Source organism: Strix uralensis, chromosome 21, assembly GCF_047716275.1.
Source record: "Strix uralensis isolate ZFMK-TIS-50842 chromosome 21, bStrUra1, whole genome shotgun sequence".
In the NCBI taxonomy this organism is placed as follows: Eukaryota; Metazoa; Chordata; class Aves; order Strigiformes; family Strigidae; genus Strix; species Strix uralensis.
Window position 1 is genome coordinate 12838620 of NC_133992.1, and position 19403 is coordinate 12858022.

The following is a 19403-nucleotide window of genomic DNA, read 5'->3' on the forward strand; positions in this document are numbered from 1 at the left end:
TACTTTTTCAGATTAAAGAGAGAGTCTCTAAGCGAGCTAACAAGTTGCATTTATAAAGCGTAGTTTTGTGGCCTGCCCTTTAAAGGCTGAGAGTAAGTCTTGTAACGAAGAAGTGGCCGCTGGTTAGAAGTTGGTCCTGCTTCTCGGTGGTCCTGCACGGATGAAGGGGGTGGCTCCGGTGCCCTTCTGGGTGCCCCTCACCGAGGTCTCCAGCCTCCTCCCGGCTGCCGTCGGGGACTCAGGGGATGCGTCCTTCGGGGCCTGGCGTTAGGAGCGCGGTTCTGGCCACCGGCTCCTTTCGACTCTTCTAATTACAGTGACTGAGCTAATTGGGCAGGACCCTCAAGGAGGAGTTGCTCCTGGGAGACGGCAAACAGCCATTGAAAACCTTTTTCTTTCTGAAATCCCTTTTTATTTTGTTCTGTTCGGAGGGAGAAGAGCGCAGGCAGCTCCCTCATCTGTCGCAGGTGCTGCGGGAGGTTGGACGGGGAGAACCCGCTGCTCCCGGCGCGGTGCGGGCCGAGGCGCAGGTGGTTGGTGTGGCTGCTGGCCCCGGGCGGAGCCGGGCGGGGCAGGAGCAGCTTTGCCTGTGCGAGGAGGCTTGAAGTGAAACGTGCAAGGTGCAGACATTTTATAGGTTTTTAAAAATATTTTAAAGTCACAATCCTTTAAAGATATTAAACCCTCCGTGGGTCAGTGCGTGAGCTCGTGCACGTGGTGGTGCTGTGGGTAATGGCACTGGCGGTATCGCTGTGAGAATGAGCCCTTGCCCCCCTGTTTTGTCGTGGATCAGCACATGGTGCCTCTGGAGTGCTGTGCTTCATCATCCACCACCGCCATTCCTTTTATCCCTTCGCGGTACCGTCTGCTGGTCTCGAACGTGGCGCAAATCGACATCGAGGAGCGTTGAGCAGCTCTTGGCCAGACTGAAACAAGAGCTGCATCTGCAGGCCAAGGCCTGGCTGGTGAGTCCTGGCTCTGCCCAGGAAACGGGGACACTGGGCGGGACCTCAGCGCTGCGCTCATCGGGGGCTGCCAGGAATGCCTCGAAAGCCACGGGGGCGAAAAAAGGGGAAAAGGGAAGAATCAGAGGCTGCTGCTGATGTTTATTTACAGCACAACATCAGAACAAGGGACATGGAATTAAAAGCCTCCTACAGTTCTGGTTTGATTTAATTTTATTATGAAATTAGCTGGCTGCTGTAAGCGGCGGCTGCGTACTGTCTGGTGGTGCTGGGAGGGAGCGGTGGCCCCTGGCCCCCGGCGCTGGACGCCCCAGCAGGCTGCGGCACCGTGATGGCAGCTCTTCCAGCCCTTCCCGCCCGGCGCTGGAGGCGCCTGGCCCTGGAGCTGGCCGCCTGCACTCACCCCCCAACCTCTCTGGCAGCCGGGGTGGGCTGCTGTGCAGCGGGGAGTGCTTTGAAGGGCCCGCGAGAGCTGCGAGCGTGAGCTCACACACGAGCGGCCGTGCTGCCCCCGGGAGTCGCAGGGAGAGACCTCTGCCAGGCCCGGGCACGTGGAGCCGGAGCTTTGTTGGAAGCAGTGTGTGCACGGGGCCCTCACGAAGCACGTGCTGCACCTCGCGTGAGGCTGTCCTGTCCACGAGACAGAAGAGCTGACGTTAACGTGAGGTGGTTGTGCCGGGGCAAACGGTCGCTGCGTTCCTGAACCTTCCTGGGTTTGCATTTGTGCTCCTACAAGGAAGCCGGGTGCCTCGCTCCAGGTGTCCTCGTGAACACAAACACCCCTCCTTAAGCACCAGGAGCTTCGAACCTCCGGTGCTGCGGGACGGTGGGCAGCACCTCCGAGAGCGAGGTGGGGGACATGGGGGGGTCCTTGCTCCGAAGCGTTTGTTTTGCCGCGGGCTCCAGGGCGAGGCTGAGCTGTGGGACGACGGGGCCAAGCGCTGGGGGAGGCGGCAGCCTGGTGCTTTATTTCCGTAAAGTTGCCTGAATTGGTGGGTATTGAAATCCTCGTGTCTCCCAGTGCCTGGCTGCGAAAAGAGCTGTTGAATGAGCATCTTGTTTTCCGATTTCTGCCTTTAATGTATTTTACCAGCAGCCCAGTGACAGGCCTGACACGCCGGCTCCTGTGCACGCTCCTGCGCTTTGGGAGTGCAGCATTAATAACACACTTCCATGCATCATGCCATTTTTAAGCATGATCGTTATGATAAAGGGCATATACTTAATTACAGGCCTGCTTAATTACAGCTCTGTTGAAGCTCGTTTGTTTAGGAGAGTGCTAATTGCGCTGCTGAGCCTTTGGCACACCCTGCTTTCATCTGCTGCTTTGCTCGGCAGTTTCAAGCTCGGGGAGGGCTGGAGCGCGCGAGGACCGGGGGACGGAGGGAGGCAGTCCGGCGGGGGCTGCCGGGGGAGCGGGCATGCTCCGCGTGGCTTATTCTTTAAATTACTTTACAAAAGCTGGCGTGTGACTGATCAAAGCAGGTTTCTGTCGGGATAACAAATGCAGATGGTCTTTCAGGTTCAAAACTTCCTGGATTTGGTGATGCTGCTTTTCATCTGTTTCCTTTTGTTTCATGTAGCGCCCTGGCTGCCACATAGCACCTTTGATAATGAAATGACTGCAGTGGAGGGGTTTTTTTAAGTCAAAAATATACAAAGTCAAAAAATATACAAAGCAAATTTAAAATGCTAAGTATTCTTAAAGAAGCCTTGTTAAATCACTAATGTAACTGACTGGTGGTGATGGAAGTTACAGACAGCAAGCAGAGAAATGCTGGGTTCGTGGGTGCAGATGCTTTGTGAAAGAAAACCCTATTTGAGGATTACTTGAGGGCATTTCAGGGCTTAAATTTGCTCTAGTTTGAAGTTTTTATTTCTTTCAGAGCTGAACTTTAAAGACTTAAAGTGTTGAAGGTGTAACTGAAATAAAGCAGGTGTATTTGGGGCTGCACTCTGCCTTAGAAATGTGCCCTTTTCAGTCTTGTGTAGAAATTGCTGAGTTACGTGTTTTAAAAATAAGTGTCTCCCTTGTACTGACACGTCTTGTGTGAGGGTTCTGTGAAGTTTCTGAGGTGGTGATAGCAAGACAGAAACACTAAACATCATTGCATGAAGCAGAGTACACAGGAAAAGATAAAGGCAAACAATCCTCTCGATGTCGTTAAGGTTGCGCTAAGGCGCGCGCTTGGCCCGGTGACGCGAGGCTGCGCCGTGACGGCCGCATGTCTGCCCTCGGGCCCTGCCGCTTCCCATCCTCCAGCGCCATGGCAGGCGGTTGAGCTCCCTGCGGAGTGTCCCTGGCAGAGCCAGGCCAGGCAGGACGCTTGGCCCCGCTGCCTGGTTCCGTGCTGCCCGGGCAGCCGCGCTTACGGCTGTGGGGAGGTGCAGCTCACCCCAGCCAGGGACGTTCCTCATCCTCTTGCTCAGACACCACTGAGGTCGCTCAGATGTTTCTGTGTGGCAGTGGGAAGTAGATGTGTCCTCTTAAACCGGGTGTATTTGTTTTGTGTTTCAAACACTGTCCTGTTTTGGCAGCTGAAACAAACTGTAAGACTCAAAATTGAGGCCATGAAATTGTATAGATAGAGCAAGGAGTGTTCGCTGGATTCCTGGTTTGGTGGGGACTAACCCAGCCGTGTCTTGGACAGAGAGAAACCCCTGGCAGGTTAGAGGGAGGAAAAGGCTGGCAGTAACTTCTGTGAGCTATCAATCATGTGTCAGTGCCTTGAGCACTTGATCTGTCGCTGGGAATGTGTGAAGTTGCATGTCAGAAGTCAGCTGGAAACGTGACGCCTCTGCTCCTTTTGTCCCTTTCAGCGATGGATGGAGTGCCTTTTATGATTTCGGAGAAGTTTGCCTGCGCTCCTGAAGGGGTGAGTTGCCTTTGTTGTTCTCCCTGTGTCTGAAATTCCTCTTTTCGCAGAGAGCAATCACAAAGCATCAATACAAATTACCTGCTTGTGGGAGCTTTTATTTTGTGGGGCCTAATATATACCCAGTGCTTGAGATGACCCGAGGTTGCACTTCACAACGCTTTCCCATGGGGTGCGAGTGGCTTTTGCCAGATCACTTCTAAAACCTCATTGTCCCGGGAGGTGAAGGTTTGTCACCGTCAGGAACGGAACGGCAGTGGGACTCTGGCTGGAAGCGTTTTTGATTCCTTAGCACAGATTGTAAAGAGAGTGGCAGATGTACAGGTCTCCTGGCTCTAACCTGCTGCGGATACGGCGTGGTGCAGTCAACTTTACGACTTGCCTTCTGCACCCCAGAAGTTCAGCCAGATTGCCCTGGCTGCACTGGCCTAAGTCCCGTGCAGTGGGGAGGCTGCACCCCTGTGTTGGCCAGTTCCAGCCTGGAAAGCTCGCGGAGGTGGCTGCGTCCTAATGACGCCACAGCCGGACCTTGACTGGGTTCCAGGGAGCAGGAGCGGGGATGGAAAAATGATTTTAGGATTCCCGTTGCCCTCTGGTGATCCTAAAACAGGATCTATTTAAAAATCAATTTACAGGAAGCTGTTAAGGCAAACACCAAGCCATCAGCCGTACCTGATTTTTCATGTCGTGCTCCTGCTTTGTGCTTTCTTCTTCCTGCTGACACAACCCGCGTGTGCAGCCGGACGTGGTTTTTCACAACCGTTGCTTTCTGAAGGGGTTGTTTATGGGCTGTTATTCCCAGAAAGCCAGAGTCCCTGCTGCGAGGACAAACACAGAGAGATGAGGTCGTGCTGATCCTCCCCTCGGATCCTTTAGACACCATTGCCACCGTATGGTCAGTTTGGTCGGGGCTTCCCACAGCTGGTGCTGCTCGCACCAACATGCTGCGGCGGTGGGAGATCCCCGGGGTGTTGTGGCCCGGAGCCGCCGTCCGGCGGTATCTGCCCAGAGCGCGGCCACGGGCAGCGTCAGCGGTCCCCGTGTGGGGAGACGGGCCCTGCAGCTGCTGTCCCCGACCCGCTTCTGCCTCCTCGCCCCGGAGGGGGACTGAGAAACAGCACTATGCATGTGTTCACAGATGGTGCCTTGAACCTCTGGTGGTGGAGTATTTGCTGACTTTAAACAAAACCAAACCAAACCAAAAAACCCTAAATTTGATATTTCTGTTTTTTTTTTTTTTTTTACTTGCCAGATGCAGCCGGTTGATCTCTTGGGCATCACAATCAAAACCCTTGCAGAAATCGAAAAGGAGGTAGGTGGCCAGCCAGGCACTGAGCACAAGCACTGTCAGAGCTGTGTTCGCTTCGTTGTAAGATCCTTCCCTCGTGGAAGAGGCCTCTTTTGTCTGTCCCAAGTCACAGCTGGTGGATAAACTCAGCGTGGAGTCAGACATGAGCTCAGCCTGAGGGACGTCTGCTGTGACCTGTGCCGGGTGAAGGCACTTCAGGTGTTGAATCTAACGGCAGAGTCGTCTGCCCTCTGTTTAATTCCAGGTGTCTGTCTTAGTTAACTTTTATTTCTCATTTATTAACAAAACATGTTGCAGGCAGGACACTCTTTGTGTCAGGTTGCCTCTCGCATCCCAGGGAAGCAAATGAACTCGACTGAGCAGTGTCAGGTGAACTACTTCAGCATTTTTCAGTTTGGCAGTGCTGGTAACTTGTTACCGGGAAAACCGGGCTGCGCTTTCGGCGAGAGCTCCTCTTCCAGGGGCTCAGGGAGGAGACGGCCCTCGAACCCAGCACGGTCTTGTGTTCCCGAGGGAGCGTGTTGGCACATGTTGGCTTGGGCTGTGCGGTGCCGAGGAGCCGCCTGCTCTGCCGGGGCTGCCTCTGCCGACGCCTCAGACCAGGAGGAGAATCGTCTCGGCAGCACACGCAGCTTCAGGCACCGTCGGTCACACACACCTCTGGTGCCGACCAGCTGGGTTAAATAAGATGGCGCAGCAGAGCGCCCAGACTCCTTGTGGCTTCTCTGCATTTTGATTCCAGCTGTGAGCCCGGTTCCCTAAATTCATCCTCTTCTCCTTCCTGAAAGTTTGGTCTGAGTACAAAAAGAAGGTGATCGGTTGCCGGGGCTTTACCAGGCACCCGGCGGGCCCGGGGAGCGGCGCTGGCGGCTCTGAAGATGCTGCCCGACGGGGGCGACTGCTGGCAGAAGCACCCGCTGCCTGGGGCGCTGCCTCTGCGCGCGTGCCGGGCTTCTGTCGCAACAGCCCCGCGCGCTGTGAGCTGGGGGTGCCCGGAGCTGGTGGCCCTGACCCGTGCCTGCCTCCTTGCCCCCGCGCTTGCCGGGAGGCCAAGTGGTGCTGGATTTGGCTCTGCAGCCCTCGGCCTGTGGGCCGGCACTGGCGGCTCGGGGCACTGCCCGGGGGGTGGCTGTGTGGCCCTGCCCCGAGCAGGGACACCGGCGCCATCCTGGTGGCCGGGGGGGGAGAGGCCGATACCTGCTGGCTCTCCCCACACCCTCCTGTTCATGACAGGCTGTGTGCGTTTCAGAGTAATGAAAAGTATAATTATGCAGCCCATATTCCTTGATGAAGCATCTTGTCTGCACATAGATAGCTGCGCATATAAATATTGTGAATTTCTGCGTGGCTTTATTTCCCTTGCAAGCAATAGCACCATTACAGCAAATCTTCTGGATTTCCAAAGCAGCGAGAACATTTTCCCTGGAGCTAGATGCCTTGCAAAAAATATTCCCAAAGAATTCCAAGAGTTATTGTTCTCTGTCACCACATCAGCAGATGTATGTGCCCATTCTCCAAGCCGCGAGGCGAGCTGAGCGAACGGACGCCACCCTTCCAGGAGAACCGGTGGAAAGAGGCCCAAATCCTGTTCTGCACCTTGCGGCCACACCTGGGGTCAGCGTCCCGCTGCGGCAGGACTGGGCCGGGCCCGGAGGAGCATGAGGAGGTGGTGGGTGGTGTACAGAGAGGTGTATGGTGTAGGAAGAGGTGGTGTAGGAGGAGGAAGGAGGTGGTAAACGAGGAGGTGGTGTACAAAGAGGCCATGTACGGTGTATGAGGAGGTGTACAAGGAGGTGATGTGTGGTGTACAAAGAGGCGGTGTAGGAAGAGGTGGTGTATGGTGTACGAGGAGGCGGTGTACGAAGGGGTGGTGTATGGTGTACGAGGAAGTGGTGTAGGAACAGGCGGTGTACGGTGTGCGAGGAGGTGGTGTAGGAAGAGATGGTGTACGGTGCATGGGGAGGTGGAGTACAAGCAGGTGGTGTAAGAAGGGGCCGTGTACGGTCTAGGAAGGGGCGGTGTACGGTGAAGGGGCCGTGTATGGTGTAGGAAGGGGCGGTGTACGGTGAAGGGGCGGTGAGGCCCAGCGGGTGAAGGCAGGTTTAAGCCGACGTCGCCGCTCGCCCACCCGCGGCTGTTCCGGCGGGCGCAGGGCGCTGCTGGCCCTCGCTCGGGGTGCGGGGGGTTTCTCCTCGCGGCTCCCACCTGGCCCGGGCAGGGGAACGTCACCGAGTGTCTTGGAGGCCCCGGCACGGTGCGGGTGGCCGTGGGGGCAGCGGGCCCGGTGGTGGTGGGTGCTGCCATGCTGCGTGGCCACTGCCGGCAGCCATCGGGCTACCGCGGGCCTCCCGCGGGCGCTGGCAGAGCACACCCCGGCTTCGTTTTAGCTTGGCACGGAGCGAAAAGTCTGGAGGGAGTCTAATTAGTAAAGTGAGCGTCTAATATTAATCATTCCTTTAAAACTGACGAGGAAGGCTGTTGGTTTAACCACTTAATTGCTACAAGTTTTCATGGGCGGCTCTCCGCGAATATATTTAATGAAGAAGTTGTAAATCTAGAAGAGCTTAAAATTTTAATTTTAGACAGAAATATTTTTCCTTGTTCTCGTGTTTGTAGTCAATTCTCCAGAGTGTAGTCACATGAAATGTTCTTTAAATGAACATATTTGCTAACTGGCATGATTTCAGTTTTTAAAACATTGGTTCCAGCAATTAGGCATTTTTTTTCAGTTCCCAAATGACTAGAGAAATTCGTCTTGATTATAATTGCTCTTAGCCACGCATATCTAATTTGTGTCTTTTTAAGTGTTAATTAGTAAACAGTTTGAGCTGACATCTTTATGTGTTTGCGCGTTGAAAAATGAGGCCGATTGCTGCGTTAGCTGGGGCCGGGGCTGCCGCGTGACGTCACGGCTGCGAGGTGACACGCACGAAGTTTGTGCGGGCTCAGGGGCGGCCCCGGGCGGGGGTTGCGCGGGGGGCGGAGCGGCCGCGAGCCGCCTTGGGGCGCGCTGCCGGCGGCGGGAGCGGTTCCCGCGCTCGCGGTGCCCGTGCGCCCTCTGCCGGCCGCGCGCCGCCCTGCCGCCCCCCCCCCGGCCAAGGGGGGCCCCGGGGTGACCCCGCGGGGCTGCGCGGTCCCTGCGCGGGGAACCGGGACGGGGCTTGGCCGGGGCCCGGCGCCGCTCCTGCCCCGCGCATCGCCCCGCTCCGGCCGCACCTCCCGGACGGGAGAGGAGCCCCGGCCCTTCCTGGGGGGGCCCCGGCACGGCCAAAGGGCCGCAGCAGCGTCCGGGGGGGGGGGCCCGGGGCCGTCGGGGTGCGGCCCGCGGCGTGCCACGAGGTGGCACTGCGACAGCACACGGCAGCGGTGGCCCTCGGCCACAGCCAGCTGGAGCCATGTCCCTAGGTCACGGGGATGTCCCTCGGTCGCGGGGATGTCTCTGGGGTGCAGGGACACACGTACAGGAGTTTTCACCCACCTTCCCAAACCAGGAGCATTAATGACGGTGCCACCAGCTTGTGTAAACGAGGCCACCAACGGGGGGACCCCTCCCGACCTGCTGCTTTATGCGCAGGGTGGTCCCGCTGGCGTTAACGCTGGGCTGTCGGGGCGGGGGTTCACCCTCCCTGGGGGGGGTCGGGCAGTGCCCAGCCTGGCCCTGCCCGGGGCCGAGGTCACCCCTCAGGGTGCTGCCAGGCTCATTTTCCCGCTTGGGTAGGGGCAGCGCTGGGGGGGGCCAGGAGCGTGGCCGCGGCCGGTGCCGGGCAGCGCCCCAGGGTCCCCCCTCTCTCGCTTTGCCCCCGCAGTACGACTACAGCTTCCGGACGGAGCAGAGCGCGGCCGCCCGCCTGCCGCCCAGCCCCACCAGGTGCCCACCGGCCCCCCAGTCCTGAGAGGGGCCACCGGCGCCGGCGCGGGCCCGTGCGTCCATACTACTGAGCGGGACGCGGCGCCGGGGTCGTGCCGGCAGATCTCCTCCGCCCGGCCGCCGCCACCTGCCCCGCGCCGCATCCCCTCCTCCTGCACTCGCTGCTCCGCGCCTTGGCACCGTGCGGCCCTTCGGTGGCCGCCCCCCACCCTCCCTCGCTGCTGCGGACGCTTCTCCGTGGGATCACGTCACTGGGAGCCTGACGGCAGCCCCACGGGCGTCCCCACCTCGTCACCCCCGCCACGGCACGGTCACAAAAACCAGAGCTGTAACAAACTGCCGCCAACAGCCAGCCATGAGCTCGCAGGCCGTCGGGAAGCGCTCAGCAGCGAGCCCTAAAAGGAAGGAAGAGTAAAAGATACGGCTGGTTAATCCGCAAGCCCCCGGGCATCCTGCCCACGCTGAGACGGAGCTGACGGGCTCTCGACGCCTCGCGGCGCTCGGCCCAGCGGCAGCACCAAGCCACGGCAGACGCCCCGTCCGCCTCCGCCGGGGTCCGGGCACGCAGCCGCTCCGCCGCGGCCGGGATCGGCCCCAGACTGGGATCCCCCGGGTTTGCGGTGGGCTGGCAGAGCCGGCGTTGCTCGCTCAGCCCCACCTCGGGCTCTGCCCAGGCACTGGCGAGGCGGAGGGGCGCAGAGAGCACCGCCCGCACTGCGCTTCCCCCTCCGCTTGGCACAGGGCGTCCGCATGTCTGGCAGGACCTAGAGCGACTGGTTTGTGTCCGGGCCGGGCGCAGGGAGAGCCCGGCAGCGCCCTGCTGACTCCCGCCCGAGCTGCAGCTGCCTGTGGAGCTGGGCCCTGTGACAATGTGGGTGCTGTCACCTGCCCCTCGCTTTGGACACTTCTCTAACATCCGCCCCGCTGGCTGCTGAAACAGAAGAGATGTGCCTGTTCCCTCGTGGCTCACGGGGAAGCACCGAACTCTGGCGTGGCGCAGGGCGAGAGCGGGCTGCGTTAGACCCTGACCTCAGCCTCCTCCTCATTGCTGACCTTAGCTCACTCCCAGGCCAAACGCGTGTCTTGGAGAAGTCTGTTGCTGTAATAAGTTATTTAGAAGTGCCCATCTGACTCCGTGCTGCTTCTTAAAGTCTCTGCTGTAGAACAAAGCTACATCATGGCAGCGAAATGGCAATTTTAAAGTAAGTGTTAAAACGTACAAGTTTTTATATTGTAAAATACTGATTACCTAACCCTGTTGAAATGCGATTGCCACAGTAACAAGTAACAGTATTGTCGCTCTCAGCCTGGGTCGTACGTATGCCCCGACCTGCTTTGCACTGCTTTTGATTGATCTTGCGTTTTCTAGTTGGACAGAACGGTGACTAACAGTAGGTTTTGTACTGTCAGCTTGTATTTTTTATTTGTACATATGTAAAATATTTCTTGTCCAAAGATTCATTTCTGGTTTCAAGGCACCAAACCGCATTGCTGGGATAATGAGCACAAAATACCATAACGTTCAGGACAGACTGATTCCAAGTCTTTGCTTCAACTTCTTCCAATCAGGTAAATCCTTTTCTAAAACTGCCTCTGAAAGCAAGGCTGTGCGATGGGAAAGCAGAGGCCCGTTTGGTTGCAGGTGTGTCCTGTTTGGGCAGAACTGAAGCTGTGCTGTTTGCACCAGCTGGGAAGGTTTGGGCGACCTCCGGACCTGCTCGTTTACTTGGAGGCTGCAGCACCAGTTTTAGTTCTTATTTATCCTGCAGGAAGGCGAAGCCAGACCTCGCTGCCAAGCTCCACAAAGGCTAGATTGATGACGCCGACACCGACAAATGAACATACCATGGCAGCCTGGCCATTCGGCTCAGGTTCACTTGAAGTTCAAATCCACTCCATGCTGTAGTACTATGCCCATCTCATCCATCTTTTATCTTTCTATTTTTCTGCTTGTAGTTTGTTGTGCAGTTTTCTGAGGCATCCATTTCTAGCTTCTCCCGCAGCGGGGTGGACGCTGCAGTGGGGTGTCCCCCGCATCGGGGTGCGAAGCTGCAGAGCGCTGCCCCCCCCCCCCCCTTACTGGGGGTGCTGCAGCGAGGGCAGCCAGCGCAGAGCTGCCGCCAGGAGTGGGGGGCAGCTGCCAGGAGCCCCCCCCGGGAGCCCCGTCCCGAGGGCAGGGCTGGCTGCACAGCAGCGGGAGCGACTTCGGAGAGCTTCCGAGCCCCGTGTCCCATGGGCGCTCCCCGGGCATGTCTCGGAGAAACAGGCGCGTAGCTTCGAGTCCCTGTGAGGTTTAGCTTAGAGAGAGCGTCAGTACATGAAATAGGTGCTCTGGTATTTACAGCAACAGTGAGGGTTGCTCAGCTTTCTTAGAGATGGCAAGCTCAGCTTTCTCCGCGGTGACCTACAAGAAACACTGGATGGCTCAGAACGCTGACAGGACGCGCAGCTGCAACAAGCATCTGAGAAAGCTCCAGGATTTATTTGTACAGTTGGTCCTTGCTCCTCCCTCTCATACACCGGGCCAGCAAAGCTCCTTCAAGGTGCGTCTGCAGACAAACACAAGAGATTCGTTTGAGCTTCCCAGTGTGTTCGTGCCGTGGCACTGCGGGGTACCCAGTGCTCAGAGCACCGGTGGTACAACCACAGCTCCCATGGTGCAAGGGCAGTAGAGGTGTTGGAGCAAAGAGCTGCGGCAGCCCAGAGCCAGCTGAGCTCTCGGACCTGTGAAGCCAAGGCTGGAAAACAGCGTTTCCAAAGGGGAGAGGGCTCGGAGCCAGTGCTTGGAAGCACACCGAGACACACAGTGCGGGGTGGCTGCCTGCAGGTCGTCTTCTCAGCCCGCCCGTGATATGAAGCTTTTTTATCACACCTCTGAATCCCCAAGATCTTGGGCGTCAGCTCAGTGTTTCCACAGGTAGTTTCGTTTGCTGTTCTGTAACTTTTGTACTCACAGCAAGGCATTGCAAGGCTGGTCCTTGCATCCTCGCTGCAAGTCCTCCCCCTCGGCACGTGCCAGAGCCAGCACCAGCATCTCTCTGCATCTTCCTCCCTGTCCGAGAGGCGACTGTGGTGTGGTTGGGCCAGGCAGTGACTATTCGGGGAGCCCACGGTTGGTGTTGTCTGGCTGCGGAGAGGCCTCCCGGAGCATAAGGGGAGCGGATGAGTTAATGGAAAGCACCAGAAGTGGATTTGCAGAGCTTTACCAGATGTGCTTGGCTACCTTGCCTCTATTTCTAGAGCAAAACTAGTCTCTAGGTAGCTTAATCTTGTGGCTGATGGAGAAATCAGTTTGCCAAATTATCATATGTCTGCAACAGAGACAGAAAAGCAGCAGTGAGGGGTTTGCTTACTGTAAAATACACCTTCTGATGTGAATTAGTAGCCACACGCTGCTTCCTGGATTTCTCACGGCAAGGAGCAGGTAGCATGCCGAGAGGACTCGTGGGCCGGCCAGGCCAGGCTGTGCTGTCTGATGTGTTAACAATGGAGAGGCAAGAAATTAGTCCAGAAAGTAACGTAGAGTGTGAACTTTGTGATAAAATTCAAGTGTGGACAGTCGTAGCAGGTGTCTTCCCTGTGGGAGCATCTCATAGCTGTAGTTACATAGGAATAAACTTTGTCAAACTTCTTTGGCGGTGGCTGAGTTTGCCGACGATGTTTGTAGAGGGTCCCGCAGGCCCTGTGTAGTCAGAGGTTGTTGGTAGTCTGTAGCTTTGGGCTTGTTTGGTTTCACCCCGCCCCTGCCCCCCCGGTTTCCCCAGCTCTCTGGACGGACCCCATGGAGCCCAGAGCCAGCCCTGACGTGGGCACGGCGCTGGCTGGGGGACGCCGGTGGCCGGGACATGCACCCGCAGGCCTGGGACCCTAAAAACGCCCTTGGGGGAGGGAACGCGGGGTGTGGTGCCTTTGGAGTTGGCCTTCGCCCCCTCCGCCCGCGGGCGCCACGGGCTCTACGGGCTCTGTCTCCCAGCTCTGCCCCCCCAGATCTGCCCTCCCACAGTGGGGCCAGGGCGGCAGCGGCACGAGGGCAGCTCCCTCCTGCCAAGGGCCATGCGCGTCCCGCTGCCTTCAAACAGTTACCTCAGCCTCCGGGCCTTGGCGAGCGGCGGGAACCTCTCCCGGCAGCGGGGCAGCCGAGCGGCGTCGGCCCTGGTTATCCTGAGCCATAGAACTCTGACAGTGTTGCAGGAGGGCGGGTTGCTCCCCTGCTCGTGAAAAAGCTCAGTCAGGTGCTGCTCGATTCATTCAATACAGGGAAACCAAACAGTTTGGATATTCTGGTCGTTTATTGTGAAATTGTTTCCTAACAGCAACAGTTCTAAATGTCATCATGCAAATGGAAGAGAGAAACCTTTTATGCAGTTGCAAAGTGTTTTTCTAAGATGCTATGCATTTTGTTGGGTTATTGAAAGTGAATTTACTGTGCATTAATCTTATGAATGTTACTACGTTTTATATTTATTTTAGATGACTCTCCTGTATTTTACAAAGGGAAGTTTCATTGTGTGATAACTTAGTCTGTATTCTTAATATAATTTGTTAAATAAAACTCGTTTTAATCAGTTTATTCTCTGTGCTTTGTGTTGTACGTTTGGAGTTTCAGAAGCTCAGAACGCTGCAGCTCTGACTTGCAGGAGCGAGAAGGGGCCGTCCGGTGGGACCAGCCGCTCTGCACCCTCGTTGTGTTGGCTTCTTCAGATCCCAAACCTGAACCCAAGAGTGGTTAAAAACACCGGGAGGAATGAGCCGGGAGTCCGTGCTCACTGTGAGCTGGGCGGCCGCGTGGCGGCTGGAGCCGCGTCAGTTTGGGGGGACAGGTGACGCTTCCCGCGCTGGGCTGGGACGGCCGCAGGCGCTGGGCGCTGGTGAAGGAGTGAGCGGGGCGCGGGGTCGGCCCTGCACAGAGCCGGGGGGTGGCCTGGGGGTGTCGTGCAGAGCTCTGCGCGTGTCCCTCCCTGCCCAGCTCCTGTCCGCATCTGGAAGAAAACGTCAGATCCTCTGGCGTGTCAGTCCCGGGGCCGGAGGGTCTGGGTGGAGATCAGGGATTGCGGGTTTAATGCGAGACACTCGCTCACAAGGTGCTTTTCCCCCACCACGGCAACCAGCCTGCCGCCTGCTGGGGACTGCCGGGGCTTTCTGAGCAGTTTTGGTGGGATGTGAGGGCCGAGACCAGAGACGCTTTCCCTCTGCTCTTGAGCTGCCCAGGAAGGTGAAGGACGCTGAGGAAGGTGGCACCTGACTTCAGGCAGAGGAGGAATAAAGATGCGGGAGCAGAGGCATCGCCAGAGTGGGACCAGGGCCTGCGAAGCCTCCGAGGAGGAGCTGGCCAGCAGTGGTGCCAGCCTCTGCCTGCCCGGAGCAGCTACAGTCTGCCCGTGGATCTGAAGGGTCAGCTTCAGAGGTGGCAGCGCGGTCCCCTGGAGGTAATCTGCTTTTGTTTGTGGTTTTTTGTCCTTGGAAATTAAATTTAAAAAGCCTTGGAGAATCTGTCCAAAATGTCTCTCCTAAGGCGCGCTACAAGTGTTTTCTGGAGTGTAAGGGACCACACGTGACATCTGTGCTGCCACGCCGGCCGTGTCCCAAATACACGTGGCAACAAGTGTGTGACTGACAAGCATGTCACTGCAGAAAGTCATGGCAACATCAGCGAAACAACTTGTTTGTAAGGATTAACAACTTCAGTCACTCATAATTACCAACTGCAAAATTTGCATTGTGTGTCATTACCAGGAGGTCGAGTTAAAGTCACGGAGTCGGCCTCGGAGCTCGGGAGCGCCAGCGCGGCCTCGGCTGGTCAGTGCAGGTTTTCCCTGAGCTGCTTGTTTTTACCGTGGGGCTGGTCCCTGCCCCGGCCCTTCCGCGCAGCCGGGGGGTGCCGCTGCTGCCGCAGCGCGGGGTGGTGACAGCTCTTGCTGGGAGCTCCCAGCAATGCAGCCCCTGGCCCCGGGCTGTCGCTGCCTGCTCCACCGCGCAGTGCCCCAAGCGAGGGCAGCGCTGGGCTCAGGGTAGAGCCCTCCCGCGGCTGCCGGGCAGGCGGCGTGGCGGGCAGGTCCCTGCGTGGCCGGTGGCAGCGGGCCGCTGCAGGGAAACGGGCTTCCCGACTAGCAAGAGGCTAATACCACTCCACTAAAACTGAAAATTGTTATTCTTTGTGCTAAATTATTCTTCTGAACTTGCCCCAAGCTGGTGGTGCACAATACAACCTCTGGCATCTTCTCTCGCCCCAGCCAATATTTCTGTCTCACTTATTTTGAGTGGTCTTTGAATTAAAGGAGATTAATACCCAACGTCCCGACATTCTCTTCAGACACGTGTTTTTATAACCTCCTTTTGAATGTGAGTACCACTTGTTCCACCAAAAAACTAAGAAACTGCATCTTGGAGCTGCTGTGGGAGCCATCACCGGCACCCGATTGAATATCCCAGGCGGGGAGGAGGTGGCGCGGGGGGGACATAAACCAGAGCGGGCCCGTCCCGCACGCCCGCTGGCCTCTTCTCGCGTCGGCGTGCGCCAGGCCGGCACGAGAGCGGCCTTGGAGCCATCGCCGAGCGGGTGATGCCTGCGAACATCAAAGCGCTTCTGCCTAATTAGCTGTTGCCGCTGGACACAAGCTCTGGTCTGTGGCCACGCAGGGCCGCGCATCTGCTGCCTGGAGCTCCCAGGCTCACGGGCCAGGGAGGAGCCTCCCCCCAACCCTTGTTTTTGTTTGTGGTTGGAGCCAGGACCGCTCTTGGGCGCCCGAGCTGCCCTTCCTCCCGCTGCTGTGGACGGCACTCCTCCCCCCGCGAGGCCTCTGGGGTCACTCCGCTGTTGAAATACTCCAGACTTTACCAAACCCCAGTATTTCTGCCCAGCCCCTGATCTTTGCATTTTCTCATTCAGCTGCTCAGAATTTTGGGGTAACTCTTAAATGTTAAAATTAATTTTTCGCCAAATCTCTCTGCTGTTTCTGCAGCGTTTCTTCTGAACCAGCCACAATCTCAAGAGTTGCTGTTACAGGTGGGGATGAGGTGGAAGGGGGTCACCATCGTTAGGAGCAGCAGCGATGCTCAAAGCCCAGGGAAGCGAAGGCATCCTCCTCCCTCTTCCCTGCCTGCTTCAAGGAGACATCCCTGTCTGTCCCGCTAGGCGTCGTGTCGCGCTTTGGCTGGAGGTGTTTTACCCCCCAGGCCAAGCTGGCGTGTGGTCATGGTGTTCAAAAGCACAAATTGGCGAAGGTGATAAAAACAAAGAAAACCCAGAGGTTCACCTGCCGTGTCCCTCGGTGCCACCAGAGGCCAAGCCAGTGCCTGAGCAGCATTTCCTTTTGTTATGAAAACATCAATCTCCATCAATCTCCAACCATCCCTTCCCCCTCAGCTCGAACAATATTCTCTGATATTTCGGTTCCTTCTCCTGCCTTTGTCCTTCTTGGACAAACTAAATTTAAATTTGACTGCAAAGGGTGTTTTGATGCCAAGCGGAGAGCTCAGCTGGTGCCGAGAGGGGCCATGGCCACGAGCCCTGCGCAGGGTCTCAGCCGGTGCCGGGGCGCAGGGCCGGGAGCAGGTGCCAGCATCGTCCCGCGGGGCCGTCGGCTCGGCCGGGCGCTGGGTGTTGGCTCCTGCGGCCCCGCCACCTCGCGCCAAAGGTCCTGGGTGTCGGCGGGGCTGCCGAGACCGACCCCCCTTCCCGCAGCGTCCCCGGGCGGGCGCGTGGGGCGAGGCCGGGGCGGGTTTACGTTGGCCGTCATTCACGGAATTTGTCTTCTAAGGAAAATTTCTGATTTCTAATTTCTTCTGCTCTGCTCAGCGCTGCTGGCACCGGGAGCCGCCGTTTGTCTCGGGCGAGGTGTCCGCTGGCTGCTGCTGCCCTGGGGAAATCCTCCTTTTGACAAAGGGGGAGCAGCAGGCGCGAGGGCTGGCAGGAGCCAGGCGCGGTCCCGGTGGCGTTAGACCATCGTGTCAGGCTTTGTGTGCCTGTGGCTTTGGTGGTGGTGTTTGTTTTCTTTTCTCTTCTCCCTCCTACAGCTTTAAAAATTAACTTGCCTGGGGAGTTTCTCAAAATCTTTTCCTTTCTCTGAAATGATGGATAAGCCATGTAACTGATTGTCATGGCCCTGGAGAGGATAAACATCTTCTGCAGTTTAAAATAAAACCTCCTCACTTCTTGGTTAATAAGTGTTGAAAGAAGCATAAATAGAAATAACAGGATTTCCATGACTAACAAGATGACCACATCAGTGAATGTTGTTTGGGGTTAAAAATGACTCAGCTTTTGCTTCCCCAGGGTAAGATGTTTTATCCCAGCGCAGGAAAAGCTGCCAACAGTACTTTGAAGGTCTGGCAAACTCGACGTAGCCTGGATTGTGAACTGGGAAGTGTTTGAATGCAGAGTTTAAAAAAAAGTCCTAAACTCCACTCCATGTGTGCAGATTTCTCGAAGATAAAGGAGCCCACAGCTTTATCCAGCTTGTGCTGACTCTTTTCTTTTCAAAAGCCTTTTCAGATGTTTTCACTTTTCTGCTTGCTTTGTTGAAAGATGTAAAAATTTAAGACAACCACAAAGTAAACATTTCAAAACTTTCTATTCTGAAAATTAGTGACATTTTCAAAATCCCTCGAATTCCATGTCTGCACTATCAGAAATGAAGATGTTTGGGGTTTTTTTGGTAGACAGGCAGTTTTCATTTATTGATAACCCTTCTTTTATTTTTCAAAGAAAATAGATTTATTATTCAGTAGAAACACTAGATAAGTAGATGTCTTGTCAAAATAAAGCAGGTTTTCTTTATTAGAGTGAAATAGTAATGAACTCATCTGCTTCCAATATTTATAAAGAGTAGGGAAGGCCATTAATTCTACTGCTTGTGAATAAAACCATCTGTGATTTCTTTCCATTTGATGTGTTTTGGTTTTAATATACATTTTTCACAAATAAGTGCAGGGATTTTTTGTGAAAATGTCACATTCAGAATCTCATAAAGAAGGAACGCAAAGAGGGGGAAACGAAATGTTTTGTTAGCTAAGTAATTTCTCACCTTGCACAGAGAATAAAATTCATGCCAACTTTAACACATTAGGCGACAGAATTACATGTTCAGCTCTAATGCAATCCATGACATGTAACAAGGCAAATAGAGTATGTTTGGAAGTTTGTTTTCCTTTGGGAATCACACAGTACATTTAACCTAATCTGTCCTGACACTTGAATTATAACATTATGAGCTTCTTCAGGGAAGCAAAACGGTAGATGCCTCTTTTTAAAGCAAAGCAGAAGTTAATAAAATGGGCGACGTGTCAAGGAGAAAAAGCCCGATCAAACCGTAGTGCAATTCTCTGGAGGAAGCGGGTTCTAGGCTGCTTTTTTTTCCGCCAGAAATGCTAGAAGTCTCATGACATGCTTCTACTGAGGGTGAAATTTGACCTCCAGAATTTTGCTCGATTAAACCAAAAACTGCGAGAATACCCCAAGTGGGACCACTTTGTAGTTTGACTTGTGAGTGTTGGATCTTAAATTAAACGGAGTATTCATCCAGCTGCTCTGCCAGTTTTTATTTTACAGTCTTCCCACCAGCTCCTGCGATGGAGACGGTGCTGTCTGGCAGCTTTCCAAAAGTACCTGTACAGGGAGCGCTCTGCCCCTCGCCAGTACAGGCTGCTGCTGGAAACAGCCCAACCCAAACCCCAGGGGATCCCTTTGGAGGGGACGGGCCTTTCCATGCTCTGTGCTGAGTGTAGCTAGAGCTGTCAGCTGTAGTTACTTGTTTTAAGACCCCTATTTAACATCCATCGTTCAACTGGAGCAGATCCTCGGGGGTTCCTCCGAAACGAACACAAGGGGTGAAGAAACCTGACCTCAAATAACGCGCGTCCTCACCCGAAGTCCAGAACTCCTGGGGCTTTGGAGCAGGGCAGGCACTCCCCGGGGAGGGACGACCGATGCCAGGCGGTTTCCCACGCAGGCAGAGCAGAGACCTGCCAGCCACACCGCCACCACCACCGCTGCTGCCGCCGCCGCCCCGCGCTGCCGGGGCTCCGAGCCGGGTGGCAGCGGTGATGGTGGCGGCAGGAGGCCCTTGTGCTTGTTGGCACCCAGGCTCTGACAGCGTGAGCCCCCGCAGGGAGGAGAAGAATTGGTTTTGGCGAGTGCAATGCGAAGCCCTGGGCTGATGGTTCACATCGTGATTGTAAACTGGCCGTGAACAGGATGTTGCTGTGAAGGCCGGGTGTTACCTCTGTCCTCGAGTAACGGCGGCCACGTGTTGGGAAAAAAACACGTCGTCCTTCATTTGTTTCTTTTTGTGCGGTTATAGCTAAAGTCTTGCTTTTCATCATCAGAAAAAGGCCTTTCCAGGAAGGCTTAGCCCCAGTCGGAGCTGCTGGCAGTGCCCGGAGATCAG

At 55.9% G+C, this 19403-nt stretch overlaps 1 protein-coding gene across 7 annotated transcripts in view; it reads left to right on the forward strand.

Moving 5' to 3' along the window:
- Window positions 1-17898, forward strand: part of MVB12B (multivesicular body subunit 12B) — a 66869-nt gene extending 48971 nt beyond the window's left edge. For 6 of the 7 annotated variants that reach the window (XM_074891666.1, XM_074891668.1, XM_074891661.1 and 3 more), the window contains 3 exons: window positions 3786-3841; window positions 5094-5153; window positions 17291-17898. In XM_074891666.1, the coding sequence (XP_074747767.1) occupies window positions 3786-3841; window positions 5094-5153; window positions 17291-17389 (215 nt within the window). In that variant the 3' untranslated portion in view covers window positions 17390-17898. Of the gene's footprint in view, window positions 1-3785; window positions 3842-5093; window positions 5154-8956; window positions 13589-17290 lie in introns of those variants that run through there. The other variant, XM_074891662.1, reaches the window with a different exon arrangement.
- The last annotated feature ends 1505 nt before the right edge of the window (window positions 17899-19403 follow it).